Here is a 23381-nt window from a genome sequence, read left to right on the forward strand (position 1 = left end):
GATGTAAAATTATTTGCAGTTTTGCTTGCTAAAAAATTTTCTTAGCACAAAACATTGTTCGATGCATATAATAATATCACTCAAGTCTCAGAGCTGTGGAAGATTTGTCAATATTTATTTTTTTTTGCATGTGGAAGGATTTTTTTTTAATAAAAGCCGGACTTTTTTTGAAAAATCATGATTTTTAACAGTTTGATACCGGATTTTTCACTTCAGCAGGGGGTAACCCTATACATGTTCGTCGACTAGAATAGGTACACTATAAACATCCATCGATGATGCTAAGTATGGTCCGTACTGGCAACGGTTTGAAGAATGATAAAGACTTCACAAAAAGATAAATGAATTAGGGCGTACAAGTGTGTGGGGAAGATTCAATAAGTGAATCTTACCTTGTTAAACAAATTTGTAAAGAGAATACATTGGAAAAAATAATTGATCGTCACAGAAGTTTTCATCAAAAATGAGGTAATCATTGTGGGCGGAGTAGTTCAAATTACACTGACATCAGTCAAGGCTACGAAATACAATGTTTTATTTCCTGAAGAAATTATCTTGAAACCACTATCCACATCCACCGATCGTGTAAACACTGTAACTATACCTACGTTCCGTCCGCAGCGAACAGGAAGATTGATTAAAAACTTTTTTTATAATAAATTTGCAGAAACAAGATTACCTACATGACCACCGGATAAAATTTTGGATGTTGCTGAAATCCAAAACCAGTGCGTATACCTACCAAAATGACTAGAAGCTGGCAGTTATTTGACTAAAATATTAAATACTACAATACTATAATTTTGTCAGCTGTTCCTTTAATCTGTGTACATTTTCTGATTATAATTTCAGATTTATTTTGTTTACTTCAATATTTCTGGCGTTACATATGTTTTTGCCAACAACTGTTAAAAATACTAATCTGAAGTTATTTAGACAGAACTTTCCTCGCCTCGGTCCAGCCAATTTAACACCTCCAATATTTTAGATAAATTATACAACTTGATTTTGCAAATTTATTAACAGATAAATTCTGATTATTGGTTTAGTATGCATGCATTCATTGTTAAGTTTATAACAAATCAAAATACATTCTTTAATTTTTTAGTGTTCAGAGTAGACTACAATGTTACAAAGTACATACAGTATCCGATGCAACTGCTATTCCAGGCTGAAGTTCATCACTTGCTCCAACGACGATCCACTTCCCAAATTCGGGATGGTTTGGTAAAATACAATAACTGCATTAATTATTGTATTTGTCAAAATATTTGTTATTGTAACATCAAAACTAGTATACCTGCTAGATGATTCGGTGGTAACCTTTTCTGTCGTTGGTTGTGGTGTAGTTACTGAGGTGTCGTTGTTACAATTAAGAACGTCTGGACAGTCCACACGACTAAATTTAAAATAATTAAAACAATTTAAACATTTCAGTTGTTAGGACTTACGGCCTAAATCGGGCCTCTTTTTCTAATATAAATTTCTCAATATAATAGCCAAATCTGGGGTATAGAGTATATTGTTGACTATCACAACTACCTTCTGTGGCGTGTGGTGAAATGCTTACAACTCCAACGATGTAATAACGCTTTCTGAATTTAGACACCAAACCTCCACCGCTGTCGCCCTTGCAGGCAGAAATACCTGAAGCATCATTATAGTAAGTAGTAACCACGCCACACCGAAGCTCAACATGAGAAACTTAACAATTAAAGCCATTTAGAAACTTCAATCTGTTATTGTCCGGAATTTAGAAAAACATGTCTGAATTGCTGAAGACGAAATCAATGAGAAGAAAGTTCAAGATTTTCAAGAAGAAAATATGGAAGTGAACTTTACAGATTTTTTTTTCGGAAGTAACAAATGGAAATAGAAATCGTGGTTTGCCAATATGTATAAATGTAAATAACATTGGTATCGACTTTAAATAATAAATAGAGTAATAAATAACAGCGGCAACATTAATAGATGACATGCATATTGATAGACAAAATGTGATAAATTGTAACACAATTTCAGTTTTATTTGGTAAGAATAAATTCTATAGACTGGGTAGAATTGAATGTGTGTAGAAAAACGAAATTGAATCTCTTTTTTTATAGATAAAGGTAGTATACCAATTTCACAATTAGATGCCTGTATAAAAATTAATTACATATATATCCAGGAATTGCCACAGGACAAGAGCCCTTGCTGCTGTCGAATTTGGTTAGCGGCATTAAAAATACGATCTCGTAGCTCCTCAACTGTGTGTATTTCTGTTGTGTTAATAAATGCGAATTGAATCGGAGAATAACGTGTATTTATTAACGTACTATTACAAGTGTGTTTCTACATTTTTCACCTGTCACTTGTCAATGCTAATCTGCATTCCCGGCCGTACATGTCGGTACATTAGGACACTACATCATTCCTCTTTTTTTTTAACAAAATGAAAAGATACAAAATTATAATTAGCAAACAAAATCTTTGGTCCACTGAGGCGGTTGCCTTTGTCTCACGGAACGCCTCTCCGTTGGTTCTTGTCGTTCTTGTTGGATATCTGCCACTGAAGGCTGGATTGGGTTTTCTCCTTCTCGTTCCTTGTTGTAGGGCTTCACACGGGATGTGTTCCTGTGTACTTTACGGCCATCAGGTGTTTCGATAGTCACGGAGTTGCCCAGTTTATTCGTCACTCTACCAGGTTGCGGAAGATACGGTGTCTCTAGTTTGTCGGAAATAACGTCTCTTTTCAGTAGTACTTCATCTCCGATTTCAACTTCAGACGGTCTGCTTCGTCTGTGCGCGTCAGCATATGATTTGCTCGCTTCTTTCTTCTCCAAGTCTTGATCTTGCACCTCGGTGTCGGTAATTGGCTTGAAGAAATTGTTCTGGTAACTAGGTAGTTTATCTCGGAGCTCCCTCCCGAACATGAGATATGCTGGTGTTTTCCCTGTTACGCCATGTGGTGTCGTGTGGTACGCAAACAAGTATTATCTTAAGGCTCTGATGATGTGTTCTCCTGAAGCTTGCGCTATTCGAAGTCTTTTCAGCAAGGATTTATTTTGTCTCTCGACTTCTCCGTTTGCTGGAGGCCATTTCGGGGTGTTTATTCTCAGCGTGATGCCGTTTTGCAAACAGTAGTCCCGGAATTTAGTGCTTGTAAATTGAGTTCCATTATCTGCAGTGATGTGCTCTGGGAGGCCAAATCTTGAAAATATTTCCTCCAATTCTTCAATGGTCTTCTGTGCAGTGATGGATTTCATGACTCTTGCTTCGTAGAGGCGGCTATAATAGTCTATAACGAGAAAAATGTTTGTATCACCTTGAAGTGGTCCTAGGAAGTCCATTGCAACCATTTTCCAGGGACCTCCCGGGAGTCTCGTCATGGTCAGTGGTTCTGGTGGTTGCGCAGCGCTCACTAGCTGGCATCCGTGGCAATGCTTGCAGAATGTCTCGACGTCTTTTTCCATGCCAAACCACCAAACTTTAGTTCTCAGTCGTTGTTTACCAGTTTATTGGAGTTTTAACTCCTTTCTTGTCGTATTATAGAACACGTATACGCGCCGGAATAAGATGTCGAGGTCCAACTACGAGCTCGGTGTCGGTGTCGAGGTCACCGAGACCGGTTTGAACCGAGGTTGAACATCGACATGTAACGCGTTATAGAAGGAAAGAAAGAGAGAGAGAGAAATAAACTATCAAACAATATGGTACATGAAACGCCTCAGGGAGTAGTGCTGATTCTGTCTCTTAGAACCCGGATGCTCTAAGAGAACACAACCTACACCCACTGCCAGAATTCCCAGAGTATTTTGACCACAACGTGCAGCAGTGATGAACAGATACCTCTCGGAACTCTGTCTTCGTGCAGAAGTTGCTTGACGAATTATTCTTGCATCAGGTACATTGTGGTGAGGCGATTAGTGTGCGTACGCGTTGACGGGTAGCACCTCCTGTTCGCAGCGGTAATAACTATCGACTCGAACGAGGTTGCGGAGTGGAGTGGGAGCGCGAGAGTAGCGTGGGCGTGATCGAACTATTTAATAAAATGTGTTCGTTTGACTATTCCAACGACTAAATTATTTGCAACAATTGATGCAGTTTTTAGACGCTTTATTACTTTTAAGAACTGATATTTATATCACTCATTTTAGTCATCATAGGCCACGAATAACTGTATTAAATGATAGGGATAAAGATATCGAAGGCGATAACGCTATGGTTGAACAGTAATTTGTATCTTAAATCGAATAAGTTATAAATACTGCTCTAGCATTTGGAAATATTTACTTGTTACTTAGTTGGTAAATTACACATTGTACTTTAATTTTTTTTGCAAATGCGACATATTTTTGGTTTTTATTATTTTTAAGAGAAAATTAATGACTTCGTATACGTGTTTAATTTATATAAATTGACAACGCAGAGTTAAAACACCCTGAGTCGACGCACTCTATTTTTTACCTCTAATGAATTGTACAGACTGGGTAGTGAGCAATGGGAAGCCCCGAGTGCCGGGGGGGGGGGGGGGGGAGGCATGGCCCCTAACGCACTTATTTATTTAATCTAATCATGGAAAGCAAGCGGACAGTAAAATTATAGACCCATAGCGTCAATTTGTCAACCCATATATTTGCTTAGATATGTTTCACCAGTCATTGATATTCATCAGCATGACTTTGTTAAGGGTAGATCTACGTCTACAGATTTATGGAAGTTTACTGAAAAATTGTATCTCCTGCACTTGATAAGAAGTATCAGATAGACGTCGCCTACAATATGTTTTATTGACTGAAAATATTTTTTAATGCTCTTTAATGAGTTTACACTTTTTTCTTTTAGTTTGTAAGTACTGTTCCGAAATAAATCCATACGTCGCCCTGGTACGCCGCCTATTGGTTTTCTAGTATGTGCGGCGGACCAATGACTCCTCATCACCGATGGCAGCGCTCGAATAAAGAAAAATCTGGAAGTGGAAGTCGGGATGGGCAGTCCAGAACAACCTCAATCTCAAAATATCGTGTGGCTGTTTAAGTAGGGACCACCGCCAGGAACGGCCAGTCTAATCCAGTCAATCAGAGAATTAGAGTTTAGTCAAACCCATTCCAGTTGATTAATTATGGTACGAGTTAAACTGAATCGGAATTATTATAGGTAAATATAAATTATTATATTATTACTATTAGGCCATGGTTACAACTTGATAAATAAATCCATCAACTGGGACAACTGTTGCTAAGGACGAGAACATTCATCTACTTGCTTTACCAAATGTGAAGTGGACTGTCCATATCAAACACAACTGAATTAGTTTCCACCTAAAATTAAGCCTAGAATAAATAAATTGCTATACGAGTATGTGTCAATCTCTTACGTTGAAGAAAACTTTTTACAACATATTTTATTTTTACACCAAGAAATACGGTCACTGTTGTTGGTGATTTTCTGTACTACATTCGGGATTTTCATCCACGCACTGTAAGGCTCTTGCTCCGTTTTCTTCTTGCATATATACGCCTCTGCCTCTTTCAGTCAATAAATTTATTATATCTTGATTGGTTTTTCGCGCTACTGAAATATAACGCAACGTGTTCCTATTGTCTGTATTGATAATACTGACCGAAATACCAGAATCTAAGAACACTTCTGTACTTTCACTATCAACATTTCGGTACGTAAGTTGTGCATCTGTCGTTTCATCTACACCTTGTGCATCTTCAACACTGCCTTCCTGAAGCACTACTTTTATTCTATAGCGAGTTATTTTCCGTGATCCGGATGCATAATCCAATAAATTCCTGTTATCTTTATCCGTAATGGTAAGAAAAGCACCGAAATCTAACAACATTTCTGCAATTTCGTAATCACTATTTTCACAAGCAAGTTGTAAAGCAGTCGTTCCGTTTTTATTTAGTGCATTTACATCGATACCTTTTTTAATTAGTGACTTTATTATATCTCGATTGTCTTCCCACGATTCCAATCCATAATGTAGGGCATTCTTGTTATCTTTGTCCACTATGTTAACGGACGCACCGGAATCTAACAACATTTCTGTAATTTCATGACTATGTTTTGCACAAGCAAGTTGTAAAGCCGTTGTTCCATTTTGATTTTGAGCATTAATATCAATGCCTTTCTGAGTCAACAATTTTATTATATTTTGGTTGTTTCCACGTAATTCTAATGCAGAATGCAACCCGTACTTGTTTTTGTCCACAATGCTAATGGAAATGCCACGATCTAACACCAGTTCTGACATTTCGAATTCAGTACTGCGACACGGAAACTTGACAACCGTTCCTTTACTTTTATTTTGATCAATCACGTCTTTGCTTTTCTCAATCAACAGTTTCGTTCGGAATCGATTCGGTGCCCACGATTTTGATGCATAATGCAACGCGTTCTCGTTGTTTTTGTCCAACATGTTAACAGAAGCGCCGGATTTAACCAGCATTTCCGCAATTTCAGCATCACCATTTTGACAAGCAAGTTGCAAAGCTGTCGTTCCAGTTTCAGTTTGTGCGTTTACATCGATGCCGTTCTCGATCAATAGCTTCATTTTACTTCGATTGGGTGTCCAGGATTCTGCTGCATAATGGAACGCGTTTTTGTTTCTTTTGTCCGCAATGTTAATCGAAGTGCCAAAATTTAACAATAATTCTGTAATTTCGTAGTTACCATTTTTACATGCAACTTGTAAAGGGGTCGTTCCATTTCCATCTTGCGCATTTACGTCAATGCCTTTGTCAATTATTGCTTTGATTAAATCTGGATCAGCATTCCACGATTTTGATGCGTAATGTAACACGTTCTGCTTGTTGTGGTCTAAAACGTCTGTTGAAGCACCAAAATCGAGCAACGTTTTTGCATTTTCGCAAACACTTCTTGTCCAAGCAAGTTGTAAAGCTGTCGCTCCATTTTTATCTTGCGCATTAATGTCGATGCCTTTCTCAAGCAATAATTTCATTACGTCGCGATTGTCTTTCCACGACAGTGCTGCAGAATGCAACACGTTCCTGTTTTCTATGTCCGCAAGGTTAATGGAGGCACCGACACTTAACAACATTTCAACATTCCCATAAATAGTTTGTTCACAAGCAAAATGTAAAGCTGTCTTTCCAAGTTTGTCTTGCGCATTTACGTCGATACCTTTATCAATCAATATTTTTATTATGTCTTTGTTGTCTTTCCATGATGCATAATGCAACAGGTTCTTGTTGTCCTTGTCTGCAATGTTAATTGAAGCCCCAAAATCTAACAACATTTTTGCATTTTCATAAACACCCTGTTGACATGCAAGTTGTAAAGCTGTCATTCCAAACTTGTTTTGTGCATTTACGTCGACGCCTTTCTCAGTCAACAATTTTATAATATCTAGATTCACTTTCTGTAATTCCACTGCACATTGCAATGCAGTGTTATCTCTCATGTCCACTAGGTTGACAGAACTGCCAAAATCTAACAACATTTTCGTTATTTCATAATTACCGTGTCGACATGAGAGTTGGAAAGCTGTCAATCCATGTTCAAGCCGTGCATTTACATCTAAACCACTTTCCAATACTAACTGAATTATACGTCTATAGCCCTCTAAGGATTCGAATGAAGTGTCAGCCTTGAAAGAACTATTTTTGTTTTTGTCCTTGGGTCCAATAACTGCCGCTTCCATTAGATTTTGTAGAGATTCATGACGTGCCAACCCTGAATCTTCTGCCATAGCGGCTGAAAATAAGTTAGGATAACCCATCTGAGCTGAGTAATATGCCAAAGTGTCTGCTATATAATATTCATAAACTTTTTTATTTATATCGCTGAACTTTACCAATTTTAGTTCTAAAATTAGTTCAATTGGATATAGACATTTTGCTTCAAGGCAATAATTTAACCAAGTGAAATTGAAAAGATCGTCATGATTGTTAGTAATTATGTCATTCTGCTCTTGAACAACAGTCTTTGCCATAAATACGTAGCAATCAAGTTCACGATTAAGTCTTACCAAATGAAACATATCTTGAAAACATGAAACAGGGTATTTCATTCCGTGCATACATATAAGTTGCCACGGTGTTCGACCACCTTCATCTTTCGTGTTTATTTCATGTTTGTATTTCTCAAATTGTTTGAAATTTTTATAAATGATAGATAAATGTAACGGATTGTTTTCCGCCAACATTATGTCAAGCATGAGTCGTAAATTTTTATATTTTTCGGCAAATATTACATCCTTTAATAAAACCACTTTCTCTTTATTCTCTTTTAACCAGATACAAGCAAAGTACTCCGCATACGTCCGATGACCAAATGTAGCTTCACCTTTTTCGTTTATTTCTTTGATTATTCCGTACGCGTCACCATTTTTCCTTAAATTATTTATAAAACCCTGTGATTCTTTTAAATCCACGCGTAATCGCTCAAAGTCTTTATTATCCAAGCAAGCTTTTAAGGCAATAACTTCGTATTGTTTTAGTAATATTTTAATATCTCCAGACAGATACGTTTCTTGTTCATCAGCTGCTCTTTTAAGAATAGATGAAACACTTCTAAATAAAAACAGCTCATACATTTGCGTCAAAAGGAAGATGTTTTGTGCTTTGAATTTTCTGTAAAAGTCATCATTGTTGAGAAACATTTCTGCGATTAGTTGTAAGTGGAATGGGTTTTCTAATAACTGCTGACTGTTGTTAAGGTCTACACTAGCAAATACTGCGTCTAAGATATTTGTTATTTCTTCTGTTTCATATTTTTCTTTCAGTCTGTTACACATGTATTCTTCTTGTTCTTCTCGACTTAACTGCCGTATTTCCAGGGGTACCACATTTAATGCGTGTGATACTGTTTGACGTAAATTCTCTCTTAACGAAATCCATACCTTGACACCATTCGACGATGCCTCCTTTATGAAATCTAGGACACAATTAAGGTAATTACAGTTCACTTGATCTAATTCATCAAGGTATAAATACAACTTTTGATTTCTCTGCAAAATATTCTTAATTTGTTTCTCTGTTTCATCCTTTGCTTCATCAGCTCGTAAAAAGTAATCGCATATTGCCGTTGAATCTGGTTTTTTTGCTAAAAATGAATTACAGTTTCGCAGATCGATATAAATTGCCCAATAATGTGAAGGACACTTATTGGAAAGCCCTTTCATTAATGTGGATTTACCCATTCCGGGTGAAGCGCAAACTGCGTTGAGTGGGTTGTCGAGATATTTTAAAATATCCCTTTCTGGTAAACATTTTGATTCATCTAAAACATCACTTGGTAGTTTGTTTCCTTTTTCCAAAAGTAAGACACAAGATTTGGCATCAAATGATTGCAACAAATACACGTTTGATTTGTTTGATTTTTCACAAACGCGAACAAATTCAGCATGGGTTAACCTATGCTCTGTTGAAAATATAATAACATTATCATTTCCACTATACTCTTTGCGAAAGTAGTCAGCAATTTCTACAGAACAATAGTTTTTACGTGTTAAAAATCTATCTTTAAATGTTGGGTCGCAGTTAATAACTACCACGGTTTGGTTTTTTTGTGATTCGTAAATACTCAAAATTTTCTGAGTTTTCACAAATGTAGTATACACGCTTCTTGGGATGTGTAATTTAGATAACTCTTGTTTCTCGTTTCCGATTATATAGTTTGTCTGAGACATTTTCAATAGTTCGCGAACTCTGACATGTTCAGCGATTTCTCTATCAGTGGCAATGAGTTGTTCTAAACAAATTAGTTCTCTTCCTTGTAAAGAAATATTAAAAGTATGTAAGATATTATGGCAAAGTTCATCAATTTCGGCTTTGATTATCAGATCTGATAAATTCTGGAAAACGTCCATTCCATCGAATTCACCTTTTGTCACATTTCCCACCAACACGATTCTTCTCTTTTCGGAACATTTATTCAATGTTCTGATTACAAGTCCGATTGTTGTTTTATTTGAATCATCTACTTTTAAAATCAATGGAATTTTATTTAAAAACCATGAAATTTTAACGCGTTCTGTTTTCTCTAACGCAAACTTCTCTTTAGTTTTTACAAACTCATCATCCGTAATGTCTGCATCCGGCCATATATTTCCGATAATATTTTCATCGGAATAATCCATAATCGTTATGAAAAAATTCATTATTGCTTCTGTCAGGTTCCTCGTTTTTTCATTTTGTTTAATGTCACTAACAGTTAGGATGTACGATGAAACATCCAATTCAGTTAACTTCGCAATGACATCATCTTTACGTAAGATGAAACTTTTTGACCACGATTGATGCACAAAATGCATGAAAGAGTCGTAAATGGGACACTCTAACATCTCGTGTAACATTTTTTGCAGATTTGTTTTAGTGTTTTCAAAGTTACTTTGTTCGGTAAAAAAATAAAACATTCGATTTTTATCTTGTAAATTTTGTACGACTTGATAAATACTCGATGATTTTGTCTGTTTGACAGTGAGTAATAGATCTTCATATTCAAGATGATCATCGCATATTTTAAGATCAATATTTTCTGATATTTGTGTACTTTGTTCAATGCACGTAGAAGAGTTTGTGTAAAGAATGCAAACCGAGTTCTCACTGATGTTAAGAGACGACATAGAATTAAAGTATTTTTGTAAGTCGAAGTCACTTTGTTGTTTTTCTGACGTCAGTTGGTTGATTGTGATAGGTTCTTCATTTTCTTTGCATTCGAAGTGAAAGAGATAAGTGCATTTTTTTCCGTTTTTGAACGCAACTGTAAGTTCCATATCGCCAAAATTTCCATTTTCCTTCTTGTTCGTAGCAATTTCAAAATCTTCAACATCGTCACGAGCAATCAGTTTTAAAGCGTAAAATGCACACATCATTTGTTTGAAGTCTTTACTATGATCTCCAGGAAGTTTACTGTATGTGCAAAACGGTTCCTTCTGGCACTGAAAAGTGTTGAAACATGTATGTTAACGTTTTTCAAACAAAATAAATAATGTAACATTAAACACTAAAAATATTTAATATTTTTCACCTTAATTTAGGTTAAGTTTTCCCACTATTCACTAATTTATATATCACTCTTTAGCTGTCAAGTTTTATGATTCTTTTACAAAATAATTTTGACAAAATATTCCGCTATTAAACCCAAAGATAACCTGCATGTATTTTAATGACAATATACAACTCTATCAAATTTTTACATTTTAAAACGAATAGTATCAATATTTGGGATAATCCGGACGATTATTATCGTAATATTCATCCTTTTTTGCAAGCTTATTTACCTAATATTTCTGCTGAAATTTTGATCTAGTGTTACTTTTTAGATGAATTTTTGTACTAATAGGTCCTCCTCCTAGTTTCCTATGTCTCTTTATTAACTGTTAAAGACAATCGGTTGTAAAAATTGTAGCTTTTTTGAAAATATTTTTTTAAGAAGTCCTCTTTGGGATGTCTACTCGACAAAGGGGGTACACTATCCTTTTTGATTCAATCGTCATAACCCACTTGAAATGCAATTTTTTACATGTGCGGCTTATTTTTCGAAGCATGTTCTGATAAGGCTAAGGCAGCAATCTCTTGAATGGTATTTTCGCCGACTTTTTTTACGACTATTAAAGAAGAAAAAATCGTGCAGCCAAAAAAGTTCTTGCGAAAATATTAATTACTTTTAGCGCGAATGTCAATGATTTAAATTTATCAAACAAAATACTGTGTAACTGAAATTACCTTTTCCATCCCTTCATTTAGTTTTTTCCATTCTTTTCTTTGCTTGATTTCTTCTTTCGGTTGTTTGTCCTTGCGATTGTCCTGACTATCCGAGTCCGAATTTGAGTGCATGATGAAATGTAATACTGAAAAATTTATATCATCAGAAAATTTCAAAGTAAATGTTGGTGCTTAAACTATTGTATACGAGTCCGTCGGCTGACTCTCTACTTTTTCATTTTTCGACCTATCATGACCCCTAGAGGACGAAGAAATAGGTCTCCCATTTCCGTCTGTCTGTCCGTCTGTCTGCCGTCCCGGATTTTTATTAGACAGATAATCTCCGAAAGTACTGGGCCGATTGTTGTCAAATTTTGTATTTATATTAGGTATATCGTGTAGATGGCAAAACGCTAACCAAAATTTGTCTAATCATCCCCACCACTAATGTGATAACGTCACTTCAAAATTGTACATAGTAAATGGGTTTTAAATCGTATCAAATAACGTAGTCTTACACATGTAGTTTATGATCAAAACATATTTGCTCATCCCCCCTAAAAAATTGATCAGGCCACCCCAAAATTTTTCCGAAAAAATGCTATCTTAAATGTGCATTGTGCAAAATATGAAGAGTCTATAATTGTGATTTATCACTGCATAAATATTTTTTAGATTTGCTTATACGGGGTGCGTGAAAAAAATTAATGACTCAATTTATTGTATTGATTAAACCAAGAATTGCAAAACTGCATACTTTGAAATCTTGACGTTTTGAAGTTATTGTAAACATGGCAACTTTTTAATGAAAATGTATCTGTTTATCAATCCCAAAAAATTGATTACGGCATCTCATTCGCAAATGTGCAAAATATGAACAGACTTTTAATAATTGCATTCATATTTTTTAGATTTGCTTAAACAGGTGATTCAAAAAAATTAATAAATCAGTCAAATTATATTATTATTGATCAAATTGAGAGCGAGCCACCCCATTTTCTGGAGAATATGAGAATACGCTGGTCTTTATAACAATAAAATAATGATAAGGTAAAAACTATAAAATAACATTCAGTATATTTTGTTCAATGGAGGCTTATGAGTAATTTTAGTCATCTGTTTTGGGGCGATAAACTCATTCCAATCAAACAAATGTCTACGTGACATTCTTCCGATGTCATGTATTCTCGTTGATAATGTGCTGTAAATAAATTTTTTGCACTCATAACCTTTTTTATGACCTTGGCGCATTCAACAGCATGCGGGACGTCGAACATCACGCACAGATGCGTTTTGCTGTGACGTCGTTGTTTATAAATAAAGCTAGGCGGTCGAAATTTATTCATCCTATCTACCCGTCTGAAGTGCGCCCGGTGCATTCTTGCCTTACTCGCTTCTCGCTTTCCAATTGTGCATCATTTTTAATAATTTACACAAATAGTATTATTTTCAGCGAGACCGACACTTGAAAATTATTAAAAATATTATTATTATTATTATTATTATGTCATGGATATGGATTTTAAAATCATCAACTGACGTTCAGTTAACGTCAGGAATTTTTATAAATTTCAAGAAATTAAAAAAAATCGATATTTCAACGGTCGATTCTGGAAAAACGGTTGCAGTTATCAAAAAAACGAAGCCGGAAATATGAGTTCTAGAGCTCGAAATCTACAAGAAAATGTATTTAGTTAAGTTTCGAAAATTTCAAAATGTTTCCGTTTTTGAAGAAGGGTAGACCATTGAGAAAATTTCACTTTTAAAAAAGTTGTCTAAAAATTGGGAAAAAAAATCATATAATTTTATCGAATTTTCTTTACTTTTCCTTCACATTCTCATGTTCAGTTCCAAATTTCTTATAAATTTATTTGCTATTGATATTATTTTTTAGATTCTCTTACCGTAATTATTGCATTTTTATTAGGGCAAATAAAGGCCTTTAATTGTTCAGAAATGATACCAACATTATGAATAATGTTGCACTGCCCATCAAAAATTATTATATTATAGTTAGCAGGTGATTTAAGTTGGTATATGCAGTCATTTATCTATTGAATTATTACAACAAATGACTTATAGTATCCACATCAAATTAAATGATTTGAAATTCTACGCAAAATTTTGAGATGGCGCCATCAAATTTTTGATGGGAACGAATGGCAAATGTTGGTTAGCTTTTAAAAAACAGACGACAGACAAGCGGAAACAAAAGACCACGGCGGTGCTAGCAAAAGACCGAAATGTTCGTCTTCTACCAGCTGTGAAATGCATAGACGAAAGAATAAGTGAAGTCTGTTATCGCACAGTTAAGGTTATCCTATTTATTTTCACTAAACATTATCTCTCTCGCTTGATAGAAATTTTTATTTATACACTGTTTTGGCATGTTAATACTACTACGACCTTTGGTAAAGGAAAAACTGAGGGAGCTAATAGAAAGCGATATAATTGAGAAGGTCAACGAACCGGCGCGATGGGTATCACCAGTAGTTTGTACAACAAAGAAAAACGAAGAACTACGCATGTGTGTCGACATGAGGGCAGCAAACGAAGCCATAATCCGAGAACGTCATCCAATTCCAACGATCAACGATTTGATTCTGAGCTTAAATGGAAGCAAATGGTTTTCAGAAATTGACTTAAAATCAGCTTTTCATCAAATCGAATTAGAAGAGAGTAGCAGAGAAATCACAACATTCGCTACATGCGATGGGCTTTACGGATTCAAGAGACTATTTTTTGGCATAAACTGTGCACCCGAGATATTCCAACGCATCATGGAATAACTTGCTGAAGACCTACACGGTATAGAAATATATGTAGATGACTTCTTGGTCCATGGGAAAACCCTAGAAGAACATAATGGAAATTTACTCGAACTACTCAAACGACTTGAGAATTCTGGCATAACAGTGAACAAGGACAAGTGCAAGATAGCACAGAAGAAATTAGAATTTATGGGCCATGAGATCAGCGAAGAAGGTGTACGACCGCTAAGAAGCCGAATCGAAACAATCAAAAATTTTCGGGCTCCGAAAACAAAAACCGAGCTAAGCAGTTTCTTGGGCTTGGTAGGATTTTACAGTAAGTTTATACCCGAATACTCAGCGTTAACTGCTCCGCTTAGAAAACTGATTAGAAAAGACGTACAGTTCCAATGGAGAAGAGAACAAAGCAAGGCGTTTGAACGACTGAAAGGGGAACTAATGAAGAGCAAAACCCTGGGATTCTTCGATCCACGTTGTAAATCAACAATCATAGCTGATGCAAGTCCGTATGGCTTGGGGGGGGGGGGGGAGAAGATTATTGAATACGCAAGTCGAGCCTTAACAGACGCAGAAAAGAAGTACAGCCAAACTGAAAAAAAGGCCCTAAGTCTAGTATGGGCATGTGAAAGGTTTCACCTGTACGTATACGGCGCTGAATTTGATATAATTACGGACCACAAGCCGTTAGAATTCATATTCTCACCCAGATCAAAGCCTTGTGCACGAGTAGAAAGATGGGTCATGAGGCTTATGGGATATAACTTCAACGTTATATACCAACCAGGCAAGAAAAAGATTGCAGACCCATTGTCCAGGCTAACTGACACGAATACAAAATCAAACATCGCCGACGATGAACATTACGTCCGATGGGTCGCGAAGGAAACAGTTCCATATTCAATGAGCATTGAAGAGATCCGAGAAAAATCCACGGAGATGCAAGACTTTAGAGATGCGATTCGAGAAGATAAATATCCAGTGAAACTGCGAAAATACGAACTGATCAAAACAGAACTATGTATCATTGACGACGTTGTTCTTAGAGGCACAAGAATATTAATTCCGCCTTCATTACGCAAAGAGTCTTAAAATTAGCCCATGAAGGTCATCAGGGAATCGTCAAAATGAAGCAACGGCTGAGAACTAAAGTTTGGTGGTTTGGCATAGAAAAAGACGTCGAGACATTCTGCAAGCATTGCCACGGATGCCAGCTAGTGAGCGCTGCGCAACCACCAGAACCACTGACCCTGACGAGACTCCCGGGAGGTCCCTGGAAAATGGTTGCAATGGACTTCCTAGGACCACTTCAAGGAGATACATACATTTTTCTCGTTATAGACTATTATAGCCGCTTCTACGAAGCAAGAGTCATGACATCCATCACTGCACAGAAGACCATTGAAGAATTGGAGGAAATATTTTCAAGACTTGGCCTCCCAGAGCACATCACTGCAGATAATGGAACTCAATTTACAAGCACTGAATTCCGGGACTACTGTTTGCAAAACGGCATCACGCTGAGAATAAACACCCCGAAATGGCCTCAAGCAAACGGAGAAGTCGAGAGACAAAATAAATCCTTGCTGAAAAGACTTCGAATAGCGCAAGCTTCAGGAGAAAACATCATCAGAGCCTTAAGACAATACTTGTTTGCGTACCACACGACACCACATTGCGTAACGGGGAAAACACCAGCATATCTCATGTTCGGGAGGGAGCTCCGAGATAAACTACCTAGTTACCAGAACAATTTCTTCAAGCCAATTACCGACACCGAGGTGCGAGATCAAGACTTGGAGAAGAAAGAAGCGAGCAAATCATATGCTGACACGCACAGACGAAGCAGGCCGTCTGAAGTTGAAATCGGAGATGAAGTACTACTGAGAAGAGACGTTATTTCCGACAAACTAGAGACACCGTATCTCCCGCAACCTGGTAGAGTGACGAATAAACTGGGCAACTCCGTGACTATCGAAACACCTGATGGGCGTGAAGTACACAGGAACACATCCCGTGTGAAGCCTTACAACAAGGAACGAGAAGGAGAAAACCCAATCCAGCCTTCAGTGGAAGATATCCAACAAGAACCAACGGAGAGGCGTTCCGCGAGACAAAGGCAACCGCCTCCGTGGACCAAAGATTTTGTTTGCTAATTATAATTTCGTCTTTTCATTTTGTTAAAAAAAGGGGGAATGATGTAGTGTCCTACTCCGCCGGAGTATAAATATGTGAAAATCATAGTGGTTGTCAACCATAGTAACCATGGTAAGTGAAATCAAGGCAATTCCTTAATGAAGCAAGAAGATAGGAAATAATCATTTCAAAAGAAGATTAATCGTTTGAAAATAAAATATTGTATTTCATTCGGAGTTTAAGTGACTTCATGTGACTCGTATGGACTTAATTCGCCTCCCTATCGCTCGGCGTTTAATCGTCCATACTCGCCACATAAAGTATCACTTAAACTCCTAATAAAATAAATATCTATTATTTTCAAACGTCATATAACTGACACTTATATGACGGTCTTATCGGGGTTTAAGTGTCATTTCTATGACACCGTGTTTGAGCGGCGCATAAGTACTACTTATACTCCGCCGGAGTATAAATATGTGAAAATCATAGTTGTTGTCAACCATAATAACCATGGTAAGTGAAATCAAGGCAATTCCTTAATGAAGCAAGAAGATGGGAAATAATCATTTCAAAAGAAGATTAATCGTTTGAAAATAAAATATTGTATTTCATTCGGAGTTTAAGTGACTTTATGTGACTCGTATGGACTTAATTTGCCTCGCCATTGCTCGGCGTTTAATCGTCCATACTCGGTCACATAAAGTATCACTTAAACTCCTAATAAAATAAATATCTATTGCTTGAATATATGAATAATTTATAAGAAAGAAAAAAATGGCCAATGTCACTAGTACATGCCAACCATTTTTATTTTTGTGTACAATTATTAGTATTATATGAATCACATACGAATGCTACGAAATATTTGAATCTTCGTGTTTCCCGGGAACGGGCTCCCAAGGTCACACCCGTTCCGCAAATATTGCTGAAGTTTCGTTACTGATCTACTGTGGCCGAGAATGCAGATTAGCATGAGATTAGCATTGACAAGTGACAGGTGAAAAATGTAAAAACACACTTGTAATAGTACGTTAATAAATACACGTTATTCTCCGATTCAATTCGCATTTATTAACACAACAAGTACTCTCCTAGGAAGTAAAAACTGTAAATTGATTCGACATTTTTAGGCGAGCCTAAATTTTTTTCGCGCTAAACAAATTTCCGATTGGGGCGAAAAGCAGTGAGTGAATATGACGTCGGATAGCCCTTACCTTATCCCAATGATACCCCTTTCCTTTCGTTGCGTAATTTTAATCCATTTGCTACCCATCTGCTGGAAGAGGTTGTCACAAAATATTAACACCGAAAGATGTTAAAGTAGTTACTAGATGGAACGGGCCACATGCGATTCCTTGATAAATACCAACATATGACGAACACAAAGTATGGACACAGTAGAGATAACAATTGTTATCTCTACTGTGGTATGGATGTTCTGTGGAACACACGGCGCGTTCTCGAGTGAGACGAAGGAGGAGTCAGGGGTTTATTGTTTATTTACCTTTGCTACAGCGACGGACAGTTATTTCTCGGTGCATGAATTATGATTAATTTCAAAATAATACTTTTAAAATGTTTAAACAAAATTCGTTCCGTCTGTAAATTTCTCAGGTTCTCACACATTACGATATTCCGTTTGTGTTTTGTTGTTTCACAATATAACTTTCTTTTAAAATACTTAATTTAACTCACTGATAGAAAGACCACATCTAGTGACGTTACTGGCTCGCAGAAAACGCTTTTCCGCACATATACAACCACGATAACAAAGTTGAAGGTCACATAACGCCCAGTTTCGTCTGTTCTTTGTTTGTTCATGTGTGCTACAAACAAATTAGCACCGTGCGTCGTCTATTAATAATGCTTTTGCTCACGCGGAGTCTACCGGCAGCACGTAACTTTTGCAGTTAAGCATCATCAAGCCCAAAAATTTCGCTAGAAGACAATTTCTTATCAAAAAAAAAAATGTCAAAAAGAAAAATGAACACGTAAAATAAATCTTTGTGCAACATATGTGCAACTTTCTCTTTACAAATCTCTAAATATAGGGATTTTGATTCGACCGTAAATGTCAAACAGAGATAATCTCTGTGTCAAACAAGGAGCAAGAAACGCGTTAGTGATTAAGAGGTGTCTTCAACCGGCACAACTTAGTCGCAGCTTTTTTTTTGTCAGTCACAATAAAAACACAATATAGCACAGACTACTGTAGTCTGTGAATATAGTGTTTCATTTTGTTAGACCATCACAACCAAGGCCAAATTTATGATTTTTTGAATTTTTCGCGGGCTTTTAAATCTTTTTTTTCACATGTCATTTTAAGACGGGGTGTTTGGGTTATCACAACAGACTCTCATAACTTCTCTTCATACTTTGCTTAAATTACCACTATTCTCTTCTGCCGGCATGTTCAGTTTTTACTTTCTTTGCTGTGTGAGAACCCAAACTTTCCGCCTTAAATTGACCTTGAAAAAAATTTCAAAGACCCTCTAAAAATTCAAAAATTCAAAATTGGGCCTTAGTTGCAATCGTCTAACAAAAGGAACCATTAAATGTTCAATTTCTTATGACTCTGATATTAACGACAACTGAACAAGTGTTAAAGTTTCACAAGAGCAATAAACAACAATTAAATTCGCCATACAATCTTGTGAAATTTTAAACAACAAATAATTCGTATATGAGATTAAAATTGGACATCAGACAATTTATATGATAGAAACATTCATCGACAAAGTATTTACATGATCAAAAATAAGCAAAGATTTATAAACACAAAAATCTGGCGTAAAATAAACTTGTGCAAATGAAATATTATATGAGATTAAGACTGTAGAGCATGAAATTTACGTTCAACTAAAATTATACAACAAAGAAAATTACTGAGATTAAAAATTGTGAGACTAGATAAATATTGTATAAGGTGAAAAATTGCAAAGTTAACAAAATTTACATGAAATTAATACTTGCCACACTTTATCAATGATTCAAACAAAGAGTTTACATTATGTCAAATTATGTCATAATCCAAGTGATTGGTTACTTAAAAACAATTTACTTTGAGAGTTTAAAATACCGCGAACTGGTTACCCCAACAAAACACATAATGAATAAACACAAAAATAATCAGTTATCATTGCGAAGAAAAAGCGTCTCGGTGATCTAATCAATCTTTAGTGTGGCCAGGACATGCCTCAGTGATGGAATCAATCTTTAGCGTTGCGAGGACATGCCTCGATGAAGTAATCAATCTTTAGCGTTGTGAGGACATGCCTCAGTGATGTAATCATGATAATGATGATAATAACGATGATAACCGCCTAACGGAAGAAATTATTTTAAACCCCCGTCAGTTCGCGGTATATTAGTTAGTTTAACTGCCGTAAATGAACTATTAGCAATCTTGTGTGAAGAATTAAGAAGTATTATAATGTAACACTTACGGATATGCATCCAGAAACTTATTCGTAATTTGTTAAACAAAGAATTATTACTCTGACTAATTTCGTTCGCATGCAAATTCAATATTTTTTTCTCCATTGTCATTAATGTTAATTTGTGGACAGTTTACATCACGCACTCGATATTAAACATATTAAATAAAACGTACATGCAACCATTTATACAAGCAGTTGAACCATGTTCGTCCTGGCACATTTTCCTTCTAAAATAACTTACGTTCTGTGACATTCTAGAGGTTCCCTGAAAATGTTGCTTTTACCCAAAATTTTAAAAACTCTGTCCTAATCCGTTATTATAACCCTTTCCCCTACATTTAAAATATTTGAAAATAAAGTTTCCTGCTTGGTGCAAACTTTGCTGAACGAAAAATGTAATTTCCCCTTAACTTGTTCACTTTAAGATTAAAATAATTAGAACATAAGCTTAATACTATCTTTATTCACCAACATTAATTTTTAACACTTTCTGGTAATGTAATAAATCTTTATTACAAGCATTATAATCGAATATTACAGTATTGTGGAAGATGCTTATTTATTTATGGATTAATTAATTCGGTCTACAACAGTGTTCTACTTCACTTTTCAGTTAGAACTCATCAAATCAAATTCTTATCACTAGTTATCCTAACACTGTCTTTCTGTAATGCTAACGTTGCAGCACCGTCAATCGACAATTTATTACTTAAATGTGGTATGACACTACAGTCAATTAGTTTAACATTTTTTCCTCCAAAACTTTCAAATTTAAGATTTTCTCCATGTCGCGTATTCATGTGTCGTTTTAAATGATCACTCCGTTTAAATTTACATGAGCACTTTGCACATTCATACCATTTAATCTCATGTTCATCCAAATGATGTGCAATTGTATGTTTTCTTAAATTACTATTGTGTTTAGACTTGAAAGGACACTTGTCACACACGTACCACTTAATCTGGTGTTCATCCAAGTGGTGTGTATTTATGTGTACATTTAGTGTTGATTTATATTTATTTTTGAAAGGACACTTTTCACATTCATACCATTTAATATCCTGTTCATCTGTATGATGTGCATTTACGTGTTTTCTTAAATTCGTATTGCTCTTAGATTTGTATGGACACTTTTTGCATTCATACCACTTAATATCTTGTTCATCTATGTGACGTGCGTTTATATGATTTGTTAAAACTGATTTATGTTTGGTTTTGAATGGGCACTCTTTGCACTCGTGCCATTTAATATCACATTCGTCCAAATGTGCCGTTTTTATATGCCTTTTAAAATTTTTCTTATGCTTACTTTTAAATGAACATTCAGTGCAGTCGTACCATCTAATGTCCCTTTCATCCAAGTGTTTCACGTTTACGTGGGTTCTTAAAACAGTTTTGCGTTTAGATTTGTATGAACACACCTTGCAATGATACCACTTAACATTTTCTTCATCTAAATGTCGCGCATTTATGTGTATATTTAAAGTTGCTTTATATTTGGATTTATAGGGGCACTCTTTACATTTAAACCACTTAATATCGTCTTCATTTAAATGGTGCACATTTACGTGACTTTTTAAACGAGAGTTGTATTTGGCTTTGTATGGACACTGTGTGCAAAGCAACCATTTAATTTTCCTTTCGTCTGCATGTTTCCACCGTATGTGGCTATTTAAGTTCGTTTTGTATTTGTATCTGAATCCACAATGGTAACATTCATAAGAAGTCATGCTGTCTTTGTCGCTATGTGTTATTACTCGAGCATTTACATTCCTTAAACATTTTTCAGTGTGTTGTAACCATTTAATTGGGAAGTGTGTTTTAAAACAACACTTTCTGCATGTATAATTATGAATGGTAAATTCGTCTTCGGGCAGGTTTCCTTCATGGCGCTGTTTCAGATTATGACATTGCTGGAGGTGTTTTTTGAAGGAAACAGTTAATTCGGTTTGAAAGTCACAGTCTTTGCAGTAGTAGGCTTCCAAGTCGGCGTTTTCACAGTTGAAGAGTATTGATGGTGACTTGTGGCGTCTCATATGGTTTATCATCAAAAAAGCTGAAGTCGTGAAGTAGGGGCAAACGTTACAGTTGTGATTGCAAGAAGACTTAACCTCAAAGTGCCAGGAGTATTCCAAAAACATTTTTCGTTATCTATATTTGGTAAATGTTTATTAGAATACGGATAATTTTATGAGTGGTGCTTTACCTCAACAGTACATTATCTTGCACTGCAAAATTGTTACTACTTATGGTTAGGTTATGAGTACGGCTAAAGAAAGTTACTCACCGATGGTAGTCCGGTAATGCCGAAACTTTGTAATTAAAATTTCGCAATGTTATCTGATTTAAGAAGAAGTAGATAAACTTGACTTTACCAAGAGAAAATGTGAAAACAAATACAATGGATTTAAAAAAATTAAATTACAGATTCCTGTACGCGCAGATAACTAATAGCGTAATAACCGTAATAACCTTATAATATGTAGTTCTTAATATAAATATGTTTTTTTTCTACTGAAGTATTTTATTTCTCTGTATTTTCAAGAAATCAAGTATAAAAAAAAACAGTATTTTTCGGTGCAACTAACATGTTAATGACACTGCGGGTTGCGTAAGTGACGAAATCAATATCCGAGAATTTTGAGTTTTGAAAGTTTTTACTTCAAACACGCGTCTATTGATACAATCATTCATCAATAAATTGTTAGGTACAGCAAAAATTAAGATTTGAATTACAGTGGCCTAAAGATTTTATTATGAGCAGAAACTGGCTTTTCAACCAAACATTCGGTAATGAAACAAATTGGTCTAAAGAGTTCAGACAGTACTTCCCTCGCTGTCGGAAATGTGACGACTGCATACCTATTAGGTTTTTTTCGTATTACATTTTTGTAGCGGGGTATTTTAAAATAAAATGAGTATTAATTTTTTCCATTTTTTCATTATTTGGCATTGACATCTTTGTCATTTTTTTGTGATTGCTATGATTGCTTATTAATTAAACTGGACGAAGTCGTCTCTGGGGTGTATAATACGTTGCCTATGCAAAAATTATCAGGCGTAAACAGATAAAAGGAACACCCTGTATGTCTTGTCGTTTTTAATGAAATAAACTTTTAGATCATTTGTGATTTATTGAAACAACGTGATTACATTCAGTATGCCATGTTATCTTGTTTCTTTCTTATGCAACCCGTAATACTTGTATGTTTTATCACTACATCTCCCTTTTTTCAATAAAAACATAAATTCTTAACATTACATAAACTACTTATCCTACTTCTTAATATTTACAAATTCAACTTAACAACAGGCTTTACAATACGTCCATAGCGTGTTATTCTCGGTTGATTTACGTCACAATTTGGTCT

The 23381-nt window shown here is 35.6% G+C and overlaps 3 protein-coding genes across 7 annotated transcripts; all 3 read right to left on the bottom strand.

Moving 5' to 3' along the window:
• Nucleotides 1-1115: 1115 nt before the first annotated feature.
• LOC135129480 (uncharacterized) lies at nucleotides 1116-4034 on the bottom strand. Of its 2 annotated transcripts, none has more exons than XM_064056630.1 (4): nucleotides 2159-4034; nucleotides 1452-1647; nucleotides 1301-1399; nucleotides 1116-1241 (listed from the first exon to the last, which is right to left on the bottom strand). In XM_064056630.1, exons 1-4 carry the CDS (start codon nucleotides 2220-2222, stop codon nucleotides 1130-1132), a joined length of 471 nt encoding a protein of 156 aa, XP_063912700.1. In that variant the 5' UTR covers nucleotides 2223-4034; the 3' UTR covers nucleotides 1116-1129. Both variants share the same exon structure in this region; 1 of them encodes a protein (XP_063912700.1).
• A 1096-nt stretch (nucleotides 4035-5130) lies between these two features.
• Nucleotides 5131-22405, bottom strand: LOC135129711 (uncharacterized). 4 transcript variants are annotated; one of them, XR_010280630.1, is made up of 4 exons: nucleotides 22298-22405; nucleotides 11685-11809; nucleotides 5360-10897; nucleotides 5131-5303 (listed from the first exon to the last, which is right to left on the bottom strand). XR_010280630.1 is itself a non-coding variant. In XM_064056958.1 (4 exons), exons 1-3 carry the CDS (start codon nucleotides 18109-18111, stop codon nucleotides 5411-5413), a joined length of 5649 nt encoding a protein of 1882 aa, XP_063913028.1. In that variant the 5' UTR covers nucleotides 18112-18372; the 3' UTR covers nucleotides 5131-5295; nucleotides 5367-5410. The 4 variants fall into 4 exon arrangements, 1 of the variants encoding a protein (XP_063913028.1); XR_010280628.1 differs by lacking the exon at nucleotides 22298-22405 and adding an exon at nucleotides 18075-18372; XR_010280629.1 differs by lacking the exon at nucleotides 22298-22405 and adding an exon at nucleotides 17785-18000.
• Nucleotides 20483-22290, bottom strand: LOC135129712 (zinc finger protein 90-like). The gene is made up of 2 exons (XM_064056959.1): nucleotides 22217-22290; nucleotides 20483-22161 (listed from the first exon to the last, which is right to left on the bottom strand). The coding sequence occupies exon 2, from the start codon at nucleotides 22149-22151 to the stop codon at nucleotides 20634-20636; it is 1518 nt and encodes a 505-aa protein (XP_063913029.1). The 5' UTR covers nucleotides 22152-22161; nucleotides 22217-22290; the 3' UTR covers nucleotides 20483-20633.
• Nucleotides 22406-23381: the final 976 nt, after the last annotated feature.

This window comes from Zophobas morio, unplaced genomic scaffold, assembly GCF_036711695.1.
Source record: "Zophobas morio isolate AGI-343-1 ecotype UQ-CSIRO unplaced genomic scaffold, CSIRO_AGI_Zmor_V1 ptg000016l, whole genome shotgun sequence".
In the NCBI taxonomy this organism is placed as follows: Eukaryota; Metazoa; Arthropoda; class Insecta; order Coleoptera; family Tenebrionidae; genus Zophobas; species Zophobas morio.